Consider the following 17703-nt stretch of genomic DNA (forward strand, 5'->3'; position numbering starts at 1 on the left):
AACCGAGTGATACCGTGTGATTAACATGTCTTCCATTTGGATAAGAAAGCTACTTAAACAGGTATGAGAACATGACATATATCAAATTTACACATAGGACTCTATTAAAGTATCTGCGTAGAAAAATATCTTGGTATCAAGTTTAACTTCACGATCCGCATCCGATAACGAGTGATAGGCTGTGATTCACATCAAAAGTTCCGCAACACCAATCCCGAAGATCTGCTGCAAGATTATACCCAACACAAACTTATCGTTCATGACTAAACATCGATCGTTACTTTGATCTACCACAACAAACCTATCGCATGGACCTAACTATATTCTGGAAGGTGCCCGAGAACAATCAACGGGGATCATGGTAAAGACCCAATTCGAGGTCTTACTGGGGTGATTTACTATGGGTTGTCTAATGACCGATCGTTTGGATTTCTGGACTCCAAGCAAGCTTAGTGATCAGAATGCCGATAAGCCGACATGCCGAGGAACCCGAATAGGGAACAACCAGTCGGAATTCTGTTCGGAAGGGAGTCAAACAATAGGCTTATATATATTGGTGCTATAGGGTCAGTCGCTGACTTACACATGACGAAACTTATATTGGAATTCTAACTACTCGAAATTAATATTACACTAAATTGTGTAATGAGTTTCTTATGTCATGTAGAAGTATTTTCATCCCTGATCATGTGTTGCTTTCTTGGACCTGTTTGCAATGGAAGTGTTGAATGACCCTGAAGCTTTTATGTAGACGGACAACTTCGAAAACAGATTCTCCAATATCCCCTCTCCGATGAATAAGTAGAGCCGTGAGGCCAAAAGCACTCAAATTCGCGGGCCGTGCCGCCCTGGAAATCACTAGGCAGCGATTAGTATGCAGCTAAATGTCCTCAAAACGTTTCTGTAGATGTTCTTGAATAGATATCAGTTGTGGAGGATCGCTTTGAAACAAACACCACAACATATCGAAGGAATAAGCCGGGGTAAGACAAAACGAACAAAACCATTGGAGGGGGTTCCGAAGGAAAGAATGGTAGGATTGGTTTAGAGGAACCTAAAAGAACCCAGCCGAACACAAAAGAAAGATACGTACGAATACGAAATACCGATACATGCCAACCCCCGAAGTATGTAACGAGTTGTATGTATATTCGTATGCACCGAATGACATAACTATTGGAGATACGATAAAGAAAAGGGAACCAATATCCCACAACGGACGCCACGTAATTTCTGGTACTCCAGGAACCTATGAGCGACCTTCTGATTCCTGTTTCCTAGACGACGGTATCTCATTGGTCCGAATGATTCTGCCGTGTACCAATGACACGCTGGGCGAGGGAACATGCTTAATCCAGCTACACAGCCCTTTCCGCAATTCCCCAAACGATCCAGACCTAAAGAAAATGTTGCGTCAAAACGATCTCCAGAGTTATCACACAGCCTTCGAATCTACGTCCACATCGTGACGTCTGATTCAATCTATCAAGATGGAGATATTTTTCATGTAGTGTGAGTCTCGCCGAATGAATTCTGGACGCTCGACTGCAATCATATTTGTGGTGGTAATGGTGGTAATGGTGGTAATGGTGGTGTCTCCAGAGTAAACAGCGAAAACTCCCCGCACTGAATGACGCTAACGGTTATTCCTTTCGTTGACAGGTCATTCTGTAACGTCACTCCGCATTTGTTCTGTGCATGGTTGGGAGTCGATCATAACTCACATCCGTTTATTTCGTTGCCTGGTGTTATCTAGTTGCGTAAGCATAGATATCAAATGGATTGGATTCACAGGCGGAGTAGGGTTGATGATTCTGAAAGAAACAATTGACTACTCGCCGTAAAATCCAGGTCTCTGTTTGATATCTGGCTGCTAATTGGAAGCAGATAATCTTTATATCGGATAAGATTTTAATCGAATTAAGGGATTGTTTGCTGGCGATAGAGTTTTTAACCACAAGATTCCGGCCCGGATAATTATGAGATAGAGAACAAACTATGATCATGACTATGTAGTACAAAAAAGATATCAGACCCGGTGTTTTTACCTGTACCCAGATCTCGGGGCCCACACAAAGTGAAATTCAATTCCCCACAAGAATTCGGGTTCGATCTACATACTTTCTGCCAAAGGTTAATGACGCGTGAAGAAAAAATTTCTCGGAGTTTCTACTAACCTTTAACTTAAAATCTAAATATTGGGCTATATTTCTGGAATCATCGCCATACTTGATACACTCAAGGATCTGAATTTAATGAATACCACATATCAATGGGTAACTATAGGCATGCAAGTCGTATCAGTTAGCTATGCATTATTGCGTCCGTGTTATGCACATATCCACCTAAAAAGATACAGTCATGTGCTATTGATACCTACTATGCGGCCACTTCTCACAAGGCTCGGCCGAGCTGAATATTCAATGAATCGCCACCGCTGCCACGTATCCAGCATATTGATGTAAGATTCATAATGTACTTTCTGTCTTTGTTTGTGTTCTGTGACACATACTCGGGACCTTGTTTGTCAGTCTTTTCTTCCGTATGGGAACCTGCTGCACACTCAGAAAAGCGAAGTTGCCAAGACCATAGGTACTCAAGGTGATGAGATGCATTCAAGATCTTCTTCGTTATATTTATCAGCTATAGTAAAGAGTACTTAGTGGTGGAGTGTCAAGTCCTTCGTGCATACATGCGAGTTTGTTAGGGATGTAGCGATTGGGGTCCCGGTCGATCAAGTAATTTGACAGAGGGGAAACCCAAGGGAGCCCAGACAACAAGAAAAACAAGAAACTTGTAGATGGACCCTTGAAATCATGAAACAGCCTCAAGCCCTCGCTTGTTGATTAGTATGGTCTGCAGGCTGACGGGAGGCTCCGTCCGGCGCAGGGAACCCTATCCACAGGACGTTCCATTTCATTGGATGGATTGCGACATGAAAAGCTCAACACCAAAAACTTGATCCACGATGCATACGACCGGAGCAAAGTGCAAAACGGTGACCAACAAACGGACGTTTATCAGCATTCACTGACCCAACTGCTGCCTTGTTCGGCCGCTTTTTCTTGGGTATTGATGTAAGAGGCAAGGAATTGCTTTGCCAATTGGTCACCAGTACTTGATGTGAAAAGATTTGTAAAGTTTCGTGATGATCATCATAACGAAGCACTTGGTCCCTGAGCATCGGTGTCGACGACAGGAACCAACGCTGAACAGTTAGAGTAAGGGTCTAGAGATTTATTCCCGCTATCCATCGATCAAGTGCCTAGGCAATTGCACAAATGCAGTATATCCATTCCTGTCACCTCCAAAATCTGAGAGAGAATAACCCCCTGCGGATAGAAAAAAACTCTTCATACCATATAACCACGCATTTTATGATCAGCCTCTGGGGTGCGTCTTGCCATCTGGAATTTAATTTGAGTTGTTGCTTGTGTTTCTCAAATGTGTTGTCAGTCGGAATTCATCCGGACGTTGGTTCGTCTGATTTCCTGGTTTTCTGCCCCGCCTGCCGGAGGATGGAGTATGGAGAGGAGGAGGGTTCAAGTCTCGAATAGGGTGTCTGGGAAAGTGATGAGTTGTTCGTTTTAATATGCTAGGTGGCGAGATGATCATCGTTTCAGTCTTGGGATGAGCGTTCGAGAAACACGATGTGACGCAGATCTTTCCAGATTTGGATGTGGGGAGAAAGCCAAAATTTACGAGTAGATGGATGGATCGTGAGATGTGTCTTTGAGGCTTTGGGTGCGTACTCACAGGTTGATGAATTGATGCAAAGTGCCCTAGCTGAAGATATTTCGACGAGGCTTATAATTACTGTGCAAACCCACGCCAGAATTGGCTATCTTTACCACCACTCTACTCTAGAATAAAGCTGAAGTACCACAATGACTGCACTCTTGGTCATCTAAATTGGTCTCTGCATTTCAGCCCTTATTATCCCTGAGATCGAATTGAGGAATATGGTACATAGCTAGTGTAGAATAGCCTGCTCTGAATACGTAGAGTAAGGAAAACTACATTATATTTCCTTCATCCAGCAACACGATTAATACGACAAACCCTGCTCAAGATTCGACTGAAGACGTCCAGGCACAGATGATTAGGAACAAGGATGTCGTAGTTGTACTCGCGAGTATTGACTTGTCTCTGGTAGAGTACTGCATGTTGCTATTCCCGGAAGCAGCTCTAAATTCCCCGCTGTGTAAGTCCATGCACATATATGTCGATACCCCGGAGCAAAACGCATGTTAGGGCGTATGTACCAGAATTGAGCCGCCTCGCGCTTCGCGCTCCAAAATCTTTTGTTGGTGTTCATGGGTTATCGTGCGCTGTCCAGCTGTGCCTTGCCATACCGGGCGCCGGAGATTCCTTTACCTTTGATAGAGTACATACCTAGTTCCTGCGCGGAAGCAGGGACGTTCAACATTGACGTGGAGGGATCAGCCCCTGTTGCATATTGATAGATGGGCTGCGTCAAGAGAACTACACTGCAGCGCAGGTACATGAGTAGGTAGTGTTCAAAAATTCCATAGCCAGATCTGGTCAAACCCGCGGTAATTAGTACTAACCAACCCTCAATGTCTTGCCTAGATCCTGTGCGTATCGACCTTGCTTCTGTCAGTCATCTCATGTGCGGCCCAGAGAGGAGGAGGAAAGATAACCAAGGTACGGGGAGTGAAAAAAATTTCAAAACCGAGTGATACCAATAGGAGGGACGAGCGGATCACTACAGACAGGGGAATACCTGTGAGCAAGATTGATATTGTTGCGGGAGATAAATGCGGGCCATTCCATTCCGGGCATGGGATCCCTGCTCGCGTCCCTGTAGTGTGGGCTGAGATTCGGTCATCCAGACCGAAACGAAAACCTTAGTTCAACCTTGGTTGAGTGCATGGCTGCCATGTCTTGTCGTGAGTGCAGCATCGGGGCAGAGTATATTGTGTCTAAGTCAGTCAAATTCGTGATAGTACCTAGCCCAATCCGTATATTTCACCTGTCAAATTGAAGGATTTCAAACCTCACGATACATGTGTTTCTGCTATTTGGAACGGACCCAACTAGCCATGATCTCATTGTGAAGGCTGTGTTTCCATCGGAGAAGGTCCCTAAAGGAAGAGGTGGATGAAAGTAGGCTTTCTGTACGCCAAAACGGCTGAGCTGGCATTGGATCTTCTCTGCAGTCAGCCTTTTATACTCACGTGATGTTTAGAGCTCCGGGAATTTATTTGGAATCACACATGTTGGTTGAGCCGCGAGAAGAGCCGCCGTTTCGTGATGAAACGGGGTTTTAAAATTTTATGTGCGTTTGTGTTTACTTTTTTTTCCCCTTTCTTGTGGTTGTTAACTTCACAGAGACCCTGGCGACCCTGGAGACCCTTGAGGTCCGCTGCCGAACTTCGCGCACAAGCGGATAGACAGGGGTGACGCGTAGCTAAGGTTAGGATAAAGCTTGTCACACTAGAAATGAGATAATGATGAAAGTGACGTCATGAGATGTTGATCTTGGCGTTATCTTTCATTCTCGGCGCACGGGCGCTAGCCAGGGCCTCAACTGAACTTCCAAGGCAAACCTGCAAGATCTAAGACTAAAATTTCGAGGTTACGGCGATCGACTCCTCTTTCCCACACTCAACCCCCTCCCCTACCGCGCACTCCACCTGCGCATCCACCATTGCCTGGTTCTTGCTGACGCTTTTCGGCCGCCCTCCGTACAAGCGACATCATGCAGACATGCAGAATTGGGATTGCCAACTCATCAATCATCACCGTCGACCCTGGGGGGTTCAGGTAGACAGAGACATACCAGTCCGTGCGTTTTTGCATTACGGGAAATAGTGATTTTCTGGTTTTCCTTGATATCGTTGAGAAAACGGCCAGACATGCCAGATTGCCGGTCTATTCTAGGCTCCCAGACCAATGGATGACTCTGGGTTTGAATTTCTGGACCACCTTGTTCAGCACCGCTAGAGTACTCTGTAGTGCTACTCTGGGGTATGTAGCTTTCTGAATGGCTCGCATAATAGAGAAATTGCGCTATTTTTTTCTTCCCATCATCGTTGTTTTCATGATACCCCAGACCCTATGGCGTAGAGGGCGTAATGCGGCCGGAAGTGGCCCCTGCAAGCCTCGTTCCGTCACTCGGTTGAGACAGACTGTCCAGCCACAGGCTGCACACCCTCTTTTTTCCCAGACAGAACTCGAGGAAGAGCCCAGGATGCTAAGTGGTCTGTCAAGTGAAACACTAACATGGGGAAATCCTGCTTGTCACACCAGATGTAGCTCCCGTAGCTAGGTAATGGAGTTTGGGGGGTGAGGGTGGTGAGGATAAAGGTGTATAAAACTTCTCCTCTCCCACCCCTTCGAGCTTTCTTTCTGCTCATCATCCAGCAGCATCATCCAGCAGCATCATCCAGCAGCATCATCAAACTCCATCATACTATATCACTCATACTCAGTTGTATAACCGGCTCATCTCTACAAATCAGTAACCATTAAGGACCCAAGGCATTCCCCAGATACACCAAAAATGAGCTACTACGCAGCCCAGAACCCTTACAGGAACTCCACTGGAGGCCTGAACCTCGGTCGTTCTCCTCCACGAACTCAGATTCTCATTCCCGTTAGACCTCCATCCCCAGCAGACTCTACATGCTCATCATGCGATTCCTCTCTTCCTCTCAACACCCCATGGTCTGGCTCGGGAACCCAATTGGACCAGAGTCACCAGACTGAGCGTGTCTGCACCCGCACTAGGCGTCTTTCCACTCACTCCGAGGGCCGCCACTCCGATGGCCGCCATATGGATGGCCACCATCACATGGATAGCCACCATGATAGAGGCCGCCCAGCCCCTCTGATCATTCGCCAGGGCGGTGGTCCAGCTCCACTCTCAGCTCCTCTGGCTCAGCATCGAGGATACCGCTCTGACCATTCCGGCCACGCCTTGATTGTTCCAGCATCCTCTATTGATCGTCACCGTTCGGCCTCTAGGTCCCGCAGTGGCTACACTAAATACCACCATGCCATCGAGCACCTTAACGACGAGTCCCTTGAGGTCGGTTCCATTGGCTCCGAAGTTGGACGTAGGGGACGCACTAGATTCCCACGCAAGCTAGTTAGCAAGGAGGCAGTCGAGGAAATGGGCCTTCCGTGGACCGAGGAATCCGATGGAGCTCTTGTCGTCCTGAGAGCACTTGATAGAACTGAAATTGAACGATTGGTGGATCTAACCGAGGAGATCCGACGTGAGTCCACTGTATTTCTCTCTTTCCTACGTTGAGAGCCCCCCCTCTCACAATTGAGTAAAGGCTAACTTCCTACCCATAGGTCGTCGTAGTGGATCCGGAAAATCAGTATCATTCATCGATAAGGCAATAATTCATGACCCTATCCCATACGCTCCTACTCCCCCTCCGGTCATTACTGAGCAGCGAGTCGTCCACCACTACGCCGGAGAACGCCCATCCACCCCATTAACATCTGAAAACATTGCACATCTCAACAACCAGGGTCAAAATTCCTCATTTTCTCAGGTCACCACCACAACTACTACCACCACAACTGAAGAACCTATTTTGATCCCAATCATCGGTAAATCTCATGGAGCGACGAAGATCAAGACAACATACACAACACCTTCTTTTCCATTACCACAAGATAGCTTAAGCAGAGCGGAGGAAAAGGCAATTCGGGCCGAGGAGAAAGCACACAAACTAGCTATTGTCGCGAAATCTACTGGAAACTCAAAAGATGAACATGATGCTTACAGGGCGAGGGTAAAGGCAGATGAGAAGAGGAAGAAGTTTGAGGATAAGGAGTGGAGGGAGAGAGTAAAGAGAGATGAGAAGGAAATCAGGCACAGGGACGAGAGGGAGACTGTCAGGACTACCAAGCTCCGAAGAGGTGAAACTGTGATCATTCGATGATCTTTTGCACCTGTTTGCTTGAGCATTTTAGATACTCTTTTTCATTCTCTGTTTAGTCTTACGAAGGTGGCTGATTGTTTTACTGCATTGATTGTCTTTTTTCCTAGTCGGACGCGATTTAATTCTTGTACCCATTTTTTGTGTGACATTTCTCTGGAGTTTGTTTCTACATTGGATCATTTCTTTCCTTAATTTTGGCTATTTCATGGATTCTCTTTGGGATGATGGGTGTTTGGAGAACAAAAAAAATTATAGGAATAAATCTCGTTTCCACTTACACACTTACACTTCCACTCTCACACTACTACTGCCTTTGATATTTACCATCCACTTCTAAAGGAGGGTCAAACTCGATGGTGAGTCTAGTCAGATATCCGAGTTCCTCAATCTAGAAGTCACTGACGGCAAAACTGTCTTACTAGTCTCGTGCCCATTACTTCAACAAATAAAGTTTATTGCTGACTCTTAGCTCATCATAAGCTATGATCACGAGACGACAATATACTTTGATATGTGAGATACCGGCCTACCACATGAGTTCCAAGTTAAACCTACCCCGCACGAATGTTTCGATCCACAAAAAATACTCCTCAGCCAGCGACTGGTTCGAGAGCGTTTGTAACCGAAACGAGTGACAACTGTCACAACGATCGACAACTCAACCGGACTGTCTTCGAATACATAGACTAATCGGTCGTCGTCGTCGTCACGATGTGATGCATCGGGGATCGTCAGTGGTGGCGCTTGTGGCTAGTTGGGTGAGAACATGCAGGGATTATGGATAAGCGCCGGTTTAATAATCATGGGTTGTCACTCGGAGGTGACTCCGGATGATTTTTAGTGTTGAAGTGATAGAGAGGTATTGTATCTGTTCGGTTCTAGATAGACGGTTGAGGTTCTTAAAACCACAGCGACATGAAGTCTCACCTTGTTACATGGTGCTGGGTGCATGTAATGATCCGTACCAATGATAACTTATCATGCGAACCGCCTCGAGAACCAAGATTGCTAGAGGTCGACTGGAACATGACAACGCGCTGGTTCCTGCCGTCGTCAAACGCGAGCGTCATATGATATTGAGGAGAGTCTCAATTTTAATTCTGAGACTACGCTAAAACTGAAGTGATTAAATTTGCAAGGGTTGTCGCTTGGTGAGCTCGGGACTCGGTGAAAAGACATTGGTATACCAAAGCCAGCTACAGGGGGAGCTTGTGGGGGAGCTGGAAATTGCAAAGAAGAAGAGGGCAAGGGGATCGAGGATGAAAATTCTGCTTTTGAAAGGTATATTTAGGTTTATGGGGCGGGGTTGATAGGAATCGGAGGATAGGAGAAATTGTGTAGGGCGGTTCTCTTATTTCTTTTTTTGAGAAGTGTAGATTTGGACGACTGGGAAATGTCTTATCGGCTAGGAGCTATTTTCCTATAGCTAGAAAGTTCTTAACAAAGACATGTGTAGATCTAGCCCTACAGTTCAATAAAAAATTATTGACTACATGTAAAGAATAGGATGCTTCATGTCAGAGACAGTCCGGTACTCTAGCCCACAAAAGAATTCGATTTCCCAGCCAAGCTCATTTAGGTCAAGTTTAGCTGTCCCTTTACTACACCTGTAAAAAAAAAAGCCACGCCCCTTGTTTGTAGAAAATGACATAGGAAGGTTGACTTTCAGAGGAATATTTGACGTAGGCGAAAAACATCAAGGAATTGGGGTTCTGGCGCCAAGACACCGACGAAAAATTTCCTAACCGAGTGACACATCATGACACACTACTACAAATTTCATCAACTATGTAATTTTTTTAATTGTTTATTGAATGCGCCAGACGATGCAGGATGATACTAAGAGAGCCCTAGCAATGGTGCCGAATGTCCAGAGAGCATCAGGCGCGTAGCTAAGTGTAAAGCCAGTGTCTGGCGTTGAAGGACACACATACATCTGATGTGCGCTGTCAGGAATAGCACTACACTGGGTCAGAGGCCTTCAGAAGAGTGGTGGAGGCGCCAGGGATATTGGGGGCTTATCACAATCGCTAGAGAGCATCAGGTGCCGGGAGATGGTTTGCGTCGCCCCGAGGGCTGGGGCGCTAGGAGCTGCGCCCGATGCGCCCTGAGATGCCAGTAGCATCTCCGGAGTTGGAGTTTTCCTACTGAGCGCCCACAGCCCCGGAGCGTCTGTAGCGTCTGACCAGAACCTAGAGTTTGCTGATGATGTTATTTCAGTACATGATACGTAGCTACAAGTATTAGTTTTGGGCTTTATATGGAGACAAGGCTAATGCCACCGGTTTTTCCCTCAAAAAAAACGCTACAATACAGTATGTCTTTTTAGATGATATGATAACCCTTAGCAAGTATTAATTTTTTTTTACCCGTTTCAACAGTAAAGTAGTAAGCGCTCCTACTATTATGGGTCAGAGGTTTCTCTCACTCCTTTTTGGCCTCGAATCTATATAGAATTCTAGTTAAAGGAGAGGGTACGAGGCCTATGAGATTTTGTATCGGCAATGGGAATGTTTCACCGTAACGGGCCTAGAAATGGTTGAATATAAAATGTTAACATGGAAAAGAACATGGTTACATCCCTTCTTGTTCCTTCAACACCCTTCCTCAACTCCGCCAAGACTTGACGAAGAGCGGGGTCACACCTCCTCTAAAGACTTTGCTTAGGCTTCATTGCCAACGCCAGTCCTTCCTCTCCCTCCTTCTTCCCTCTGGGGATAACCTCCTTCTCAAGTATAATGTACCTTCTTGGCCGTCTCCTCCTCGGGTTGAACTCTTCTTCTCTGTCCGGATCTCAAGGGGGCGAGTAGCGAGTATTCCGCAGGGTACGAAGGGGGTAGTAGAGGTCGGTGTGGGAACTCGCAATAGGGGTCCTGAGGGACTCTAGCATTGGTAAGGGTCAACGGGACAAAGGGGCAGCGAAGCGGTGGTCTTCTTGAGTAAAGTAGAGGAAAATAATATTGTATTGTAATAGACAGCGTAGGTACAGAAGGCGTTGCGTATCAAAAGAAAGAAGAGAAAGAGAACAGAAACGAAGACAAAACCCCCCTAATATACCCAAGGAAATCCTAGCGATGACAAATCCCAAATGACTCATGCGCTTACGACCAACAGAACCCGATAGAACTCAATAGAACCCTTCTGACTAATCCAACTCCTCGTAACCCAGTGTACTAACTAGTCGATCCATGAAACTGGAGCCTCCTCCTCACCGAAGAACTCCACCTCTTTTCTCTCCCCGAGTAACGCATCCTCACCAGAAACGCGAAGATAGTGCAGCCTACGAGACTGTGGAAAACAGTAAACATGGCAGCTCTCCTCTCTCAACAACTGAACCAAACCTCGGCTAAATTCGGTTAATCTCTTTCTACCGGCCGGGTAGCGGCTAAATTCTTGACACCGGCTCAGCCCCACGGGGAGGAGTTCCCCTTCGATATTACACTGCATTTGATCGTGGACCCATCAGGTGGTACAGCTATATTAGCCATTTGGTTACTCTTTTATCTTTCCTTTGTTGTGTTTTTCGTTTTGTGGAGGTCAGGGGAAGTTTCTTGTCGTCTGCTTTGTAAGAAAATATGCGGTTGGTATCAGACCATAGTTACTATAACAAGGGACCGGGTGGGGGATAGGAGGGGTTTTGTTCACGCCATAGCTTAGGCTCCATGCGATATTCATGTACCCAGAAACAACAGAAACTATGAAACAAAAAAAAAAAAAAAAAAAAAAAAAAAATTCATGGTTACATGGCCCAATGGCAAGGCGCTTGACTACGAATCAAGAGATTCCAGGTTCGACCCCTGGTGTGATCAGATCTAGCTCAATCAAGCTTAGGTGCAGAAGAACCCTTCTTTACATAACTTTCACAGCTCCCCTATGTAGGACGAAGAGAACATCGCTCTGTGGCAAGTATGCTTTTTTTTGGCTTTGGCAAGTGTAGCTAGATATAATACTAAAAAAGGTATGGATTCACTACGTTATTCCCGTTAATGCGCTAGTAATGCAGCAAGAATACGGCATTACTACGGTATTCCTTTTGTAATGCCGGTTTAATTCCGTATTATTCACTACTGATTTCACCCCGTTTTTCGTACTGTAGTCAATCGGAATCCGGAGCAGCAAATAAATATTTTACGTATCGGGTAAGGAAGGAAGGAAGGGAAGACCCGGAAGGAATGCTACTGATCTGAGTGAGATTGAATTGCTATATATTCCGTGTTCAAGACCCTCAATCATACGGAGTCGAAGTAGACACTACGCTTCTTACATGTAGTTTAGTACTTGTAGTCTTCCATTCCACCACGACAAGCTTCTGACAAGCTTACAAGTATCGATTACTTCGTGAAATAAAGATATTTACCACGAGAGGAGGCGGACGAATCGAAGAATTGTCTTCAACATCCTGTAAGAGCCAGTCTCCCGGTATTGCGAGTTTTTGTAGCCACTTGCTTAGTACATGTATAGTATCCTCATGCTTCGATTCAACGATGCTTCTTATCGTATGGCTCACATCATCAATACTTGTATCAGGAGATATAAGGTAACCCGTAACTAGATACGATACTCAGTGCCTATCGATTCTTAAAAGGTATGTCAAATAGGTTTCTGCCCTCGAAAGGCTGTTTTTGTATTCCTTTGCCTGTGACCGTTTTATATGACCTTTTGTGCATTCAGCGTGGATGTTTGGATGTGGAAAAATATATCATCCTCTCCTTTGAAAATAGAAACATTCGTTTCCCTCAGCATCAACCCTTTAGACTGGAGATGTCATGTTGAAATTCGATAAATTACCATGACAACTTCGATGATGACAAAATTTGATTACAACAAATCTGGACTGATAATGTTTAATCAAAAGAAGAAGAAAAACGTATTACTAGCGTAGCTTTGAGTGGCTTAGAGGTTATAGTTCAAGGTTCGATTCCTCACGATCACGCCTCATGCATGAACTTTTGGAAAATGTAGGATCCTCCCCTTTCTCCTTCCACTGCCGAGTTATCTCACATGAAGAAAACAGTCTTCGTCTTCTTCATTTTAGATAGGCAAGAATTCATATCCCTGATTTTCGGATCGAAAATACAACCCTCTAAGGATGGGGTCATGTGCGATCACTCGGTCCGGTCTTTGCGAAGCGATTGAAGCCGTAGTCTTTAATTAGGCTAGTCTGTATTGAATGAGACCAGCACCTGCGTACGTGCTGAAACGGGTACAAAAATAACCCTCACTACAAGTACGTACGATGTACTTGATTCTTTAGCTAAATTATAGTACCATTACCACAATCTTCTTTGCCCACGAAATGAGACTGAAAAAATCGTCGAAAGGGGATTTGTGTACATACAAGTGCTGAAAACGCTAATGTACCTTTTCTAAGGATTTGATAGTAGTTTTATCTGAGACTTATAAGAAAATCGGTTCCGCCCATAATATATTGATATCCCAATTCCATCATGAATCATCCACAGACAATCGATCAAGGAAAAAATAATGGTACGGCACCATGAATATGATTCTGGCAGGGTTCGAACCTGCGACCTTCTGCGATTTTTTGTAAAGCAGACGCGCCTCCACTACGCCACAGAACCGTGAGGATAATCAATTCTGTGCATGATTTGTTGAAAAAAATTAGTACACTAGAAGGTTTCATGGATCATCGATCTATCTAAACTCCATTAAGCGTAAGAGTGAGCAGACCCATGCTAGCGTATAGTGCCACCATGCGAAAAGTACATATACTAGCCTCTTATCACACAAAGGCCCGTTCTGGAAGAAATAGGAGCCACCATTGTACTCAATTAGCAGTGCGTTCGATGTATCTGTGGCTTCCTATAAAGTATCAGTGCATGTACGTACTACATACATTACAGTTACCTCTAATCTAATCTAACACGTATATGAGGATATCCCAGCGCAAACAAAGGTCTGGCCTTTTCGTTATGCTCTTCGACTTTCATTGGAACAAGCCCCTTAATTTCTTCTTTACCATCACTGAGGATCTTAAGTATTTTTATAATTTTGTGCCCGATATATCTCACCTTGTGAAGATTTCTTGGTAGGATAAGATCCATATCAATCACGATTCAAAAATTTCTCTATTATTTGTTAATCTCTCCTTTCTCTAGGAATCTCGAATTAAGAGCACATGGCGAATCGAAACCCTTTCCCTTATCGTGAAAAGGTAACCGAAGCAGAAGGGATTGAGAGCGAAGAATTACAGGACGATGGTCAAGAAGTCTCAATAGATCAAGGAGTCTTACTAGACCAAGGTGCCAGAGTCTCACTAGATCGAGATTTAGGCAGGCACAGAGGGGACACAGATGGAACAGGAGAGGACGCCATCACTGACGACTTTGGGGGTTTGTGTTCAAGAAATGAATTGTTATACGTCCCGGATCCCCATCTCGTGCCAAAATCCGTAAAAGCAACATCGCTGGACAGAGCTCTGGCCTATCTTGATTCCATTTCAAATCACAGGCCTACTGGAAACTACGCCCTTCAACGGTTTATTCAATCGCCAACAGTACCATCAGCCCATCTGGCAGAGCCTTTTAGCCTAAACACTGCTCCAACAGACCAAGAATCTAGACATGAGATGGACAGACCGAGCGATTCCTCATGCTCAGAGCCTCCTGAAATGATAAGATCATATTCACAGCCGACATATGGAATAAACGGCCAGATTGTACAGCTGGGAAATTCGAATTACTTGTAAGTATCTTTAACTGGGTTATGCCCCGGAAGACTTTAATCTAATATGTAGTTACTGTCTATGTAGAGCAAAGCATAACCCGGTGTCTCCCTCCCTACCATCAAGGTCCCGACTGCAGCTGGGCAATCTGCAACAGCAACAATTAGAAGCCAGCTCAATGGGTAGGGCTACACAATCTCTACCAGGAGATTTGGAACTTGAACCACGTCCTGGCTATGGGTCGAAATCAGAACGGGGAAGTGTAACTACTGGAATTGGTTCAAGTTTGGACCGACTACGTGCATTAAGACAGCGATCCACTAATCCATCCACCAACCGATCCGCTTCGAATGCGAGTCGCGAGCGTGAAGAGGACGAGTGGTTGAATGATGATCTAGAGTTATTAGATTTTGCCCCACCTATAACGACAAGCCCCAAAGAGGTAGAGTTTCCGATTGAAGATATTATTAACACCTGGTTGGTGGATAATGTAAGCGGGACATCATCAGGCCGAGTCAATATTACACCGATGCAAAATCATCAATTTGCACCTGAGCGGTCCCTTCTGCTAGACTATCCTCAAAATATCATAGCTCCAGAGGGAACGGCTCAAAATTCTGGCCAGGCAATATCATCGATGTCATTTTCATCATCTTTCTTGGTAGCACCGCCTGACTCATCAGCATCCCGACCCAGAGAACTTTCACAGTTCACACCACCACCGTCAGGCATGGGATATTATTCATTAGAGGGACTACCCAGGGCTCCGCACATTCAATATGGACTCTTCCCACCACCTGGAGTACTGCATTCACATGGAATACCAACACCTATATCCCAATCCTCATTTGGAGTACAGAATCCATACGGGATACAAACACGTATGCCACATGTACAATCCTCATTTGCAATTGGGGTACGGCATCCATATGATCTACAAGCGTCTGGAGTCCCATCCTCACCTGAAATGATAGGGAGACTACCACTACCACCACTACCACCGCCACAACCACAACCTAGGCCACCACCTGGGCCACCACCTGGATTAATGGGGGATATGCATGAGCTATCACCACGGCCGCTTGTGCCCTTCTCAACTGAATTAAGGCTACTACCTGGAGTACCGATACCTTCTATACGGCCTAGTGTAACTGAAAATCCGATAGCAAAGAAAAAGAAAAAGGACACGCGCAAATCGTTCCAGAGTCAACAATACGGTTCTAGGAAGACATCTTCTAGTCTATCTGCAAGACCGATAGTACCTCCTGTACCGCATATAGCTAATATACCTGAAAGGCACATAACGCCTTATATACCGCCTAGTCTACCTGGGGGGCCGATATTACCTTCTGAACCCCCATCCATGATAGGTCAAGTAGCGCCTAGTCTACCTGCATCTCAACCACCTTTTCCAAGTGGAGAATATCCTAGAGTGTGGGTACCAGGAGCACGGCCCCGTGGAGATGTACAGTGGCAGTTTAGTGAGCCAATAATACAAAACAGGACATTTCCACCGGGCTTACAACCATATCCCCAGGATATAGGTCAAATAATAGAAATACAAAATGGACAATCAAGCCATCTAAATGAGAGCAGAGCACCTTCACAACATATATTACCATATCCGGGAGCGGCGCCTAGGTTATTGGAAATACAAAACACTCAGTCGGTTGGTGATGATTCACCAAGCAATTTTCAACCTTCAGTTAATATAACTCCGGTTTTGCGCCCACCGCCTGGGCTGACCTTACCAAGGCCTGGAACTGGATCCCCCTTTTTATCTCTAGATCCTCTACTTGCCCATCTTCAGGAAATACCTACAAGACCTGTAGAAACCTATTTTAATTCTCCGGAGACTACAGAGAACCCTAATCATGGTATAATCGTCAACTATCGGCATCCAGAGCTACATGAACGCGGTGGAGTATTGATGGAACTACGTCCGCAAAGAGAAGGTGTAACGCAACGAAGTACGAGAAATTCAGTGAATCGACGTACTCGGTTGGGGCCAGAATTTTTGGAACAAACCGACCTAATAAGACCACCCAATAATAGATTACTCCGTGAATAAATTTTGAAATCATGATTAATCTGACATACAGCTATAAGGCCCACCTGGCGGCGTGGCGAGGAGGGGCGGTTTTTTACATTCACAACACGCGAGTAATTGAAAGGGAAGAGCGAGGTGTTGTGTTCTCGACCTGACTGAGAGTACAACCGGAGCAAGAGTTAAATGATGTGTATGATTAAACTTGTATGTGGCCAATGAGGTTGTCATTAGGGCCTTCTCATATTGTATTTCATGCAAGGTAACTGTCAGGGAACAGATACTTAAATGCGATGGAATAGAGTTACAAGTAACTCTCTCAGTAATAACTCTTTTATGCTACTAAATGAAGATTTGGAGGTCGATTTGTATGCGAGTGATGGTCTGTGATCCAAACGACCACGGCCTTGAATACTTCAGCAAAGTTTTAAAAATGGGTAAAGAGACCGCTTACCAAGCCCCCTCTTTTTTTTTGAATTTTTAGGATGGTTTCTGTATGTGCAATGCTGTGACGGTTAATGTAAAAAAAGGTAGCACTTATTTCTAACCACAAAATGTATTTACATTTGAAAAGGATTATATTACTATATGTACCTTGTATATATCACTCGGGGCTCGGGGACGCCATAAAAAGGGGGGGGGGGGAATGGGGAGCCCCTCACCATGGGTTCAAGCCTTAGCCCTGCAGTATGACGATACTTTTCGTACGGGTTCCTTATTCGGTCCCCGGTAAGTGGAGTAGTACTATAGTGGTCAGCTTGTGGCCGCACACATTAGTCCCCGGTGGCTATTTCGAATAATCTAGTCTTGTCATCAATACCATGCGACTGGTACACCTGAAGAACCTCACTCTTCTTCCACAGAATTTCCATCGGCCCGAAACACCAGAGAAAGAAAGAAAAAAAAAAGATTTTCGAATTTCTAATCCCGCCACATAAAACAAAGAGAGAGAAAAGGCTAAAATACAAATGTATCCAGGACACCCCCATATTTCACGCAAGCACTAATTATACTAACACAACCGGCAATGTTATCAAACAACA

The 17703-nt window shown here is 45.1% G+C and overlaps 3 protein-coding genes across 3 annotated transcripts; 2 read left to right on the forward strand and 1 right to left on the reverse strand.

Annotated features, from left to right (window-relative positions):
• Window positions 1-3463: 3463 nt before the first annotated feature.
• On the reverse strand, window positions 3464-5826 carry H6S33_006848 (uncharacterized protein; the record flags this gene model as incomplete). Its single annotated transcript, XM_044838204.1, has 13 exons — window positions 3464-3595; window positions 3757-3786; window positions 3884-3907; window positions 3970-3993; window positions 4130-4188; window positions 4266-4301; window positions 4378-4490; window positions 4572-4610; window positions 4748-4837; window positions 5057-5172; window positions 5241-5434; window positions 5574-5588; window positions 5649-5826. The coding sequence occupies 13 exons, from the start codon at window positions 5824-5826 to the stop codon at window positions 3464-3466; spliced, it is 1050 nt and encodes a 349-aa protein (XP_044689666.1).
• Window positions 5827-6529: 703 nt separating this feature from the next.
• Window positions 6530-7928, forward strand: H6S33_006849 (uncharacterized protein; the record flags this gene model as incomplete). Its single annotated transcript, XM_044838205.1, has 2 exons — window positions 6530-7247; window positions 7330-7928. 2 exons carry the CDS (start codon window positions 6530-6532, stop codon window positions 7926-7928), a joined length of 1317 nt encoding a protein of 438 aa, XP_044689667.1.
• A 6139-nt stretch (window positions 7929-14067) lies between these two features.
• H6S33_006850 (uncharacterized protein) lies at window positions 14068-15917 on the forward strand (the record flags this gene model as incomplete). The annotated part of the gene is made up of 3 exons (XM_044838206.1): window positions 14068-14633; window positions 14701-15851; window positions 15910-15917. 3 exons carry the CDS (start codon window positions 14068-14070, stop codon window positions 15915-15917), a joined length of 1725 nt encoding a protein of 574 aa, XP_044689668.1.
• Window positions 15918-17703: the final 1786 nt, after the last annotated feature.

Source organism: Morchella sextelata (genome assembly GCF_020137385.1).
Source record: "Morchella sextelata strain SCLS chromosome Unknown scls_21, whole genome shotgun sequence".
NCBI lineage: Eukaryota > Fungi > Ascomycota > Pezizomycetes > Pezizales > Morchellaceae > Morchella > Morchella sextelata.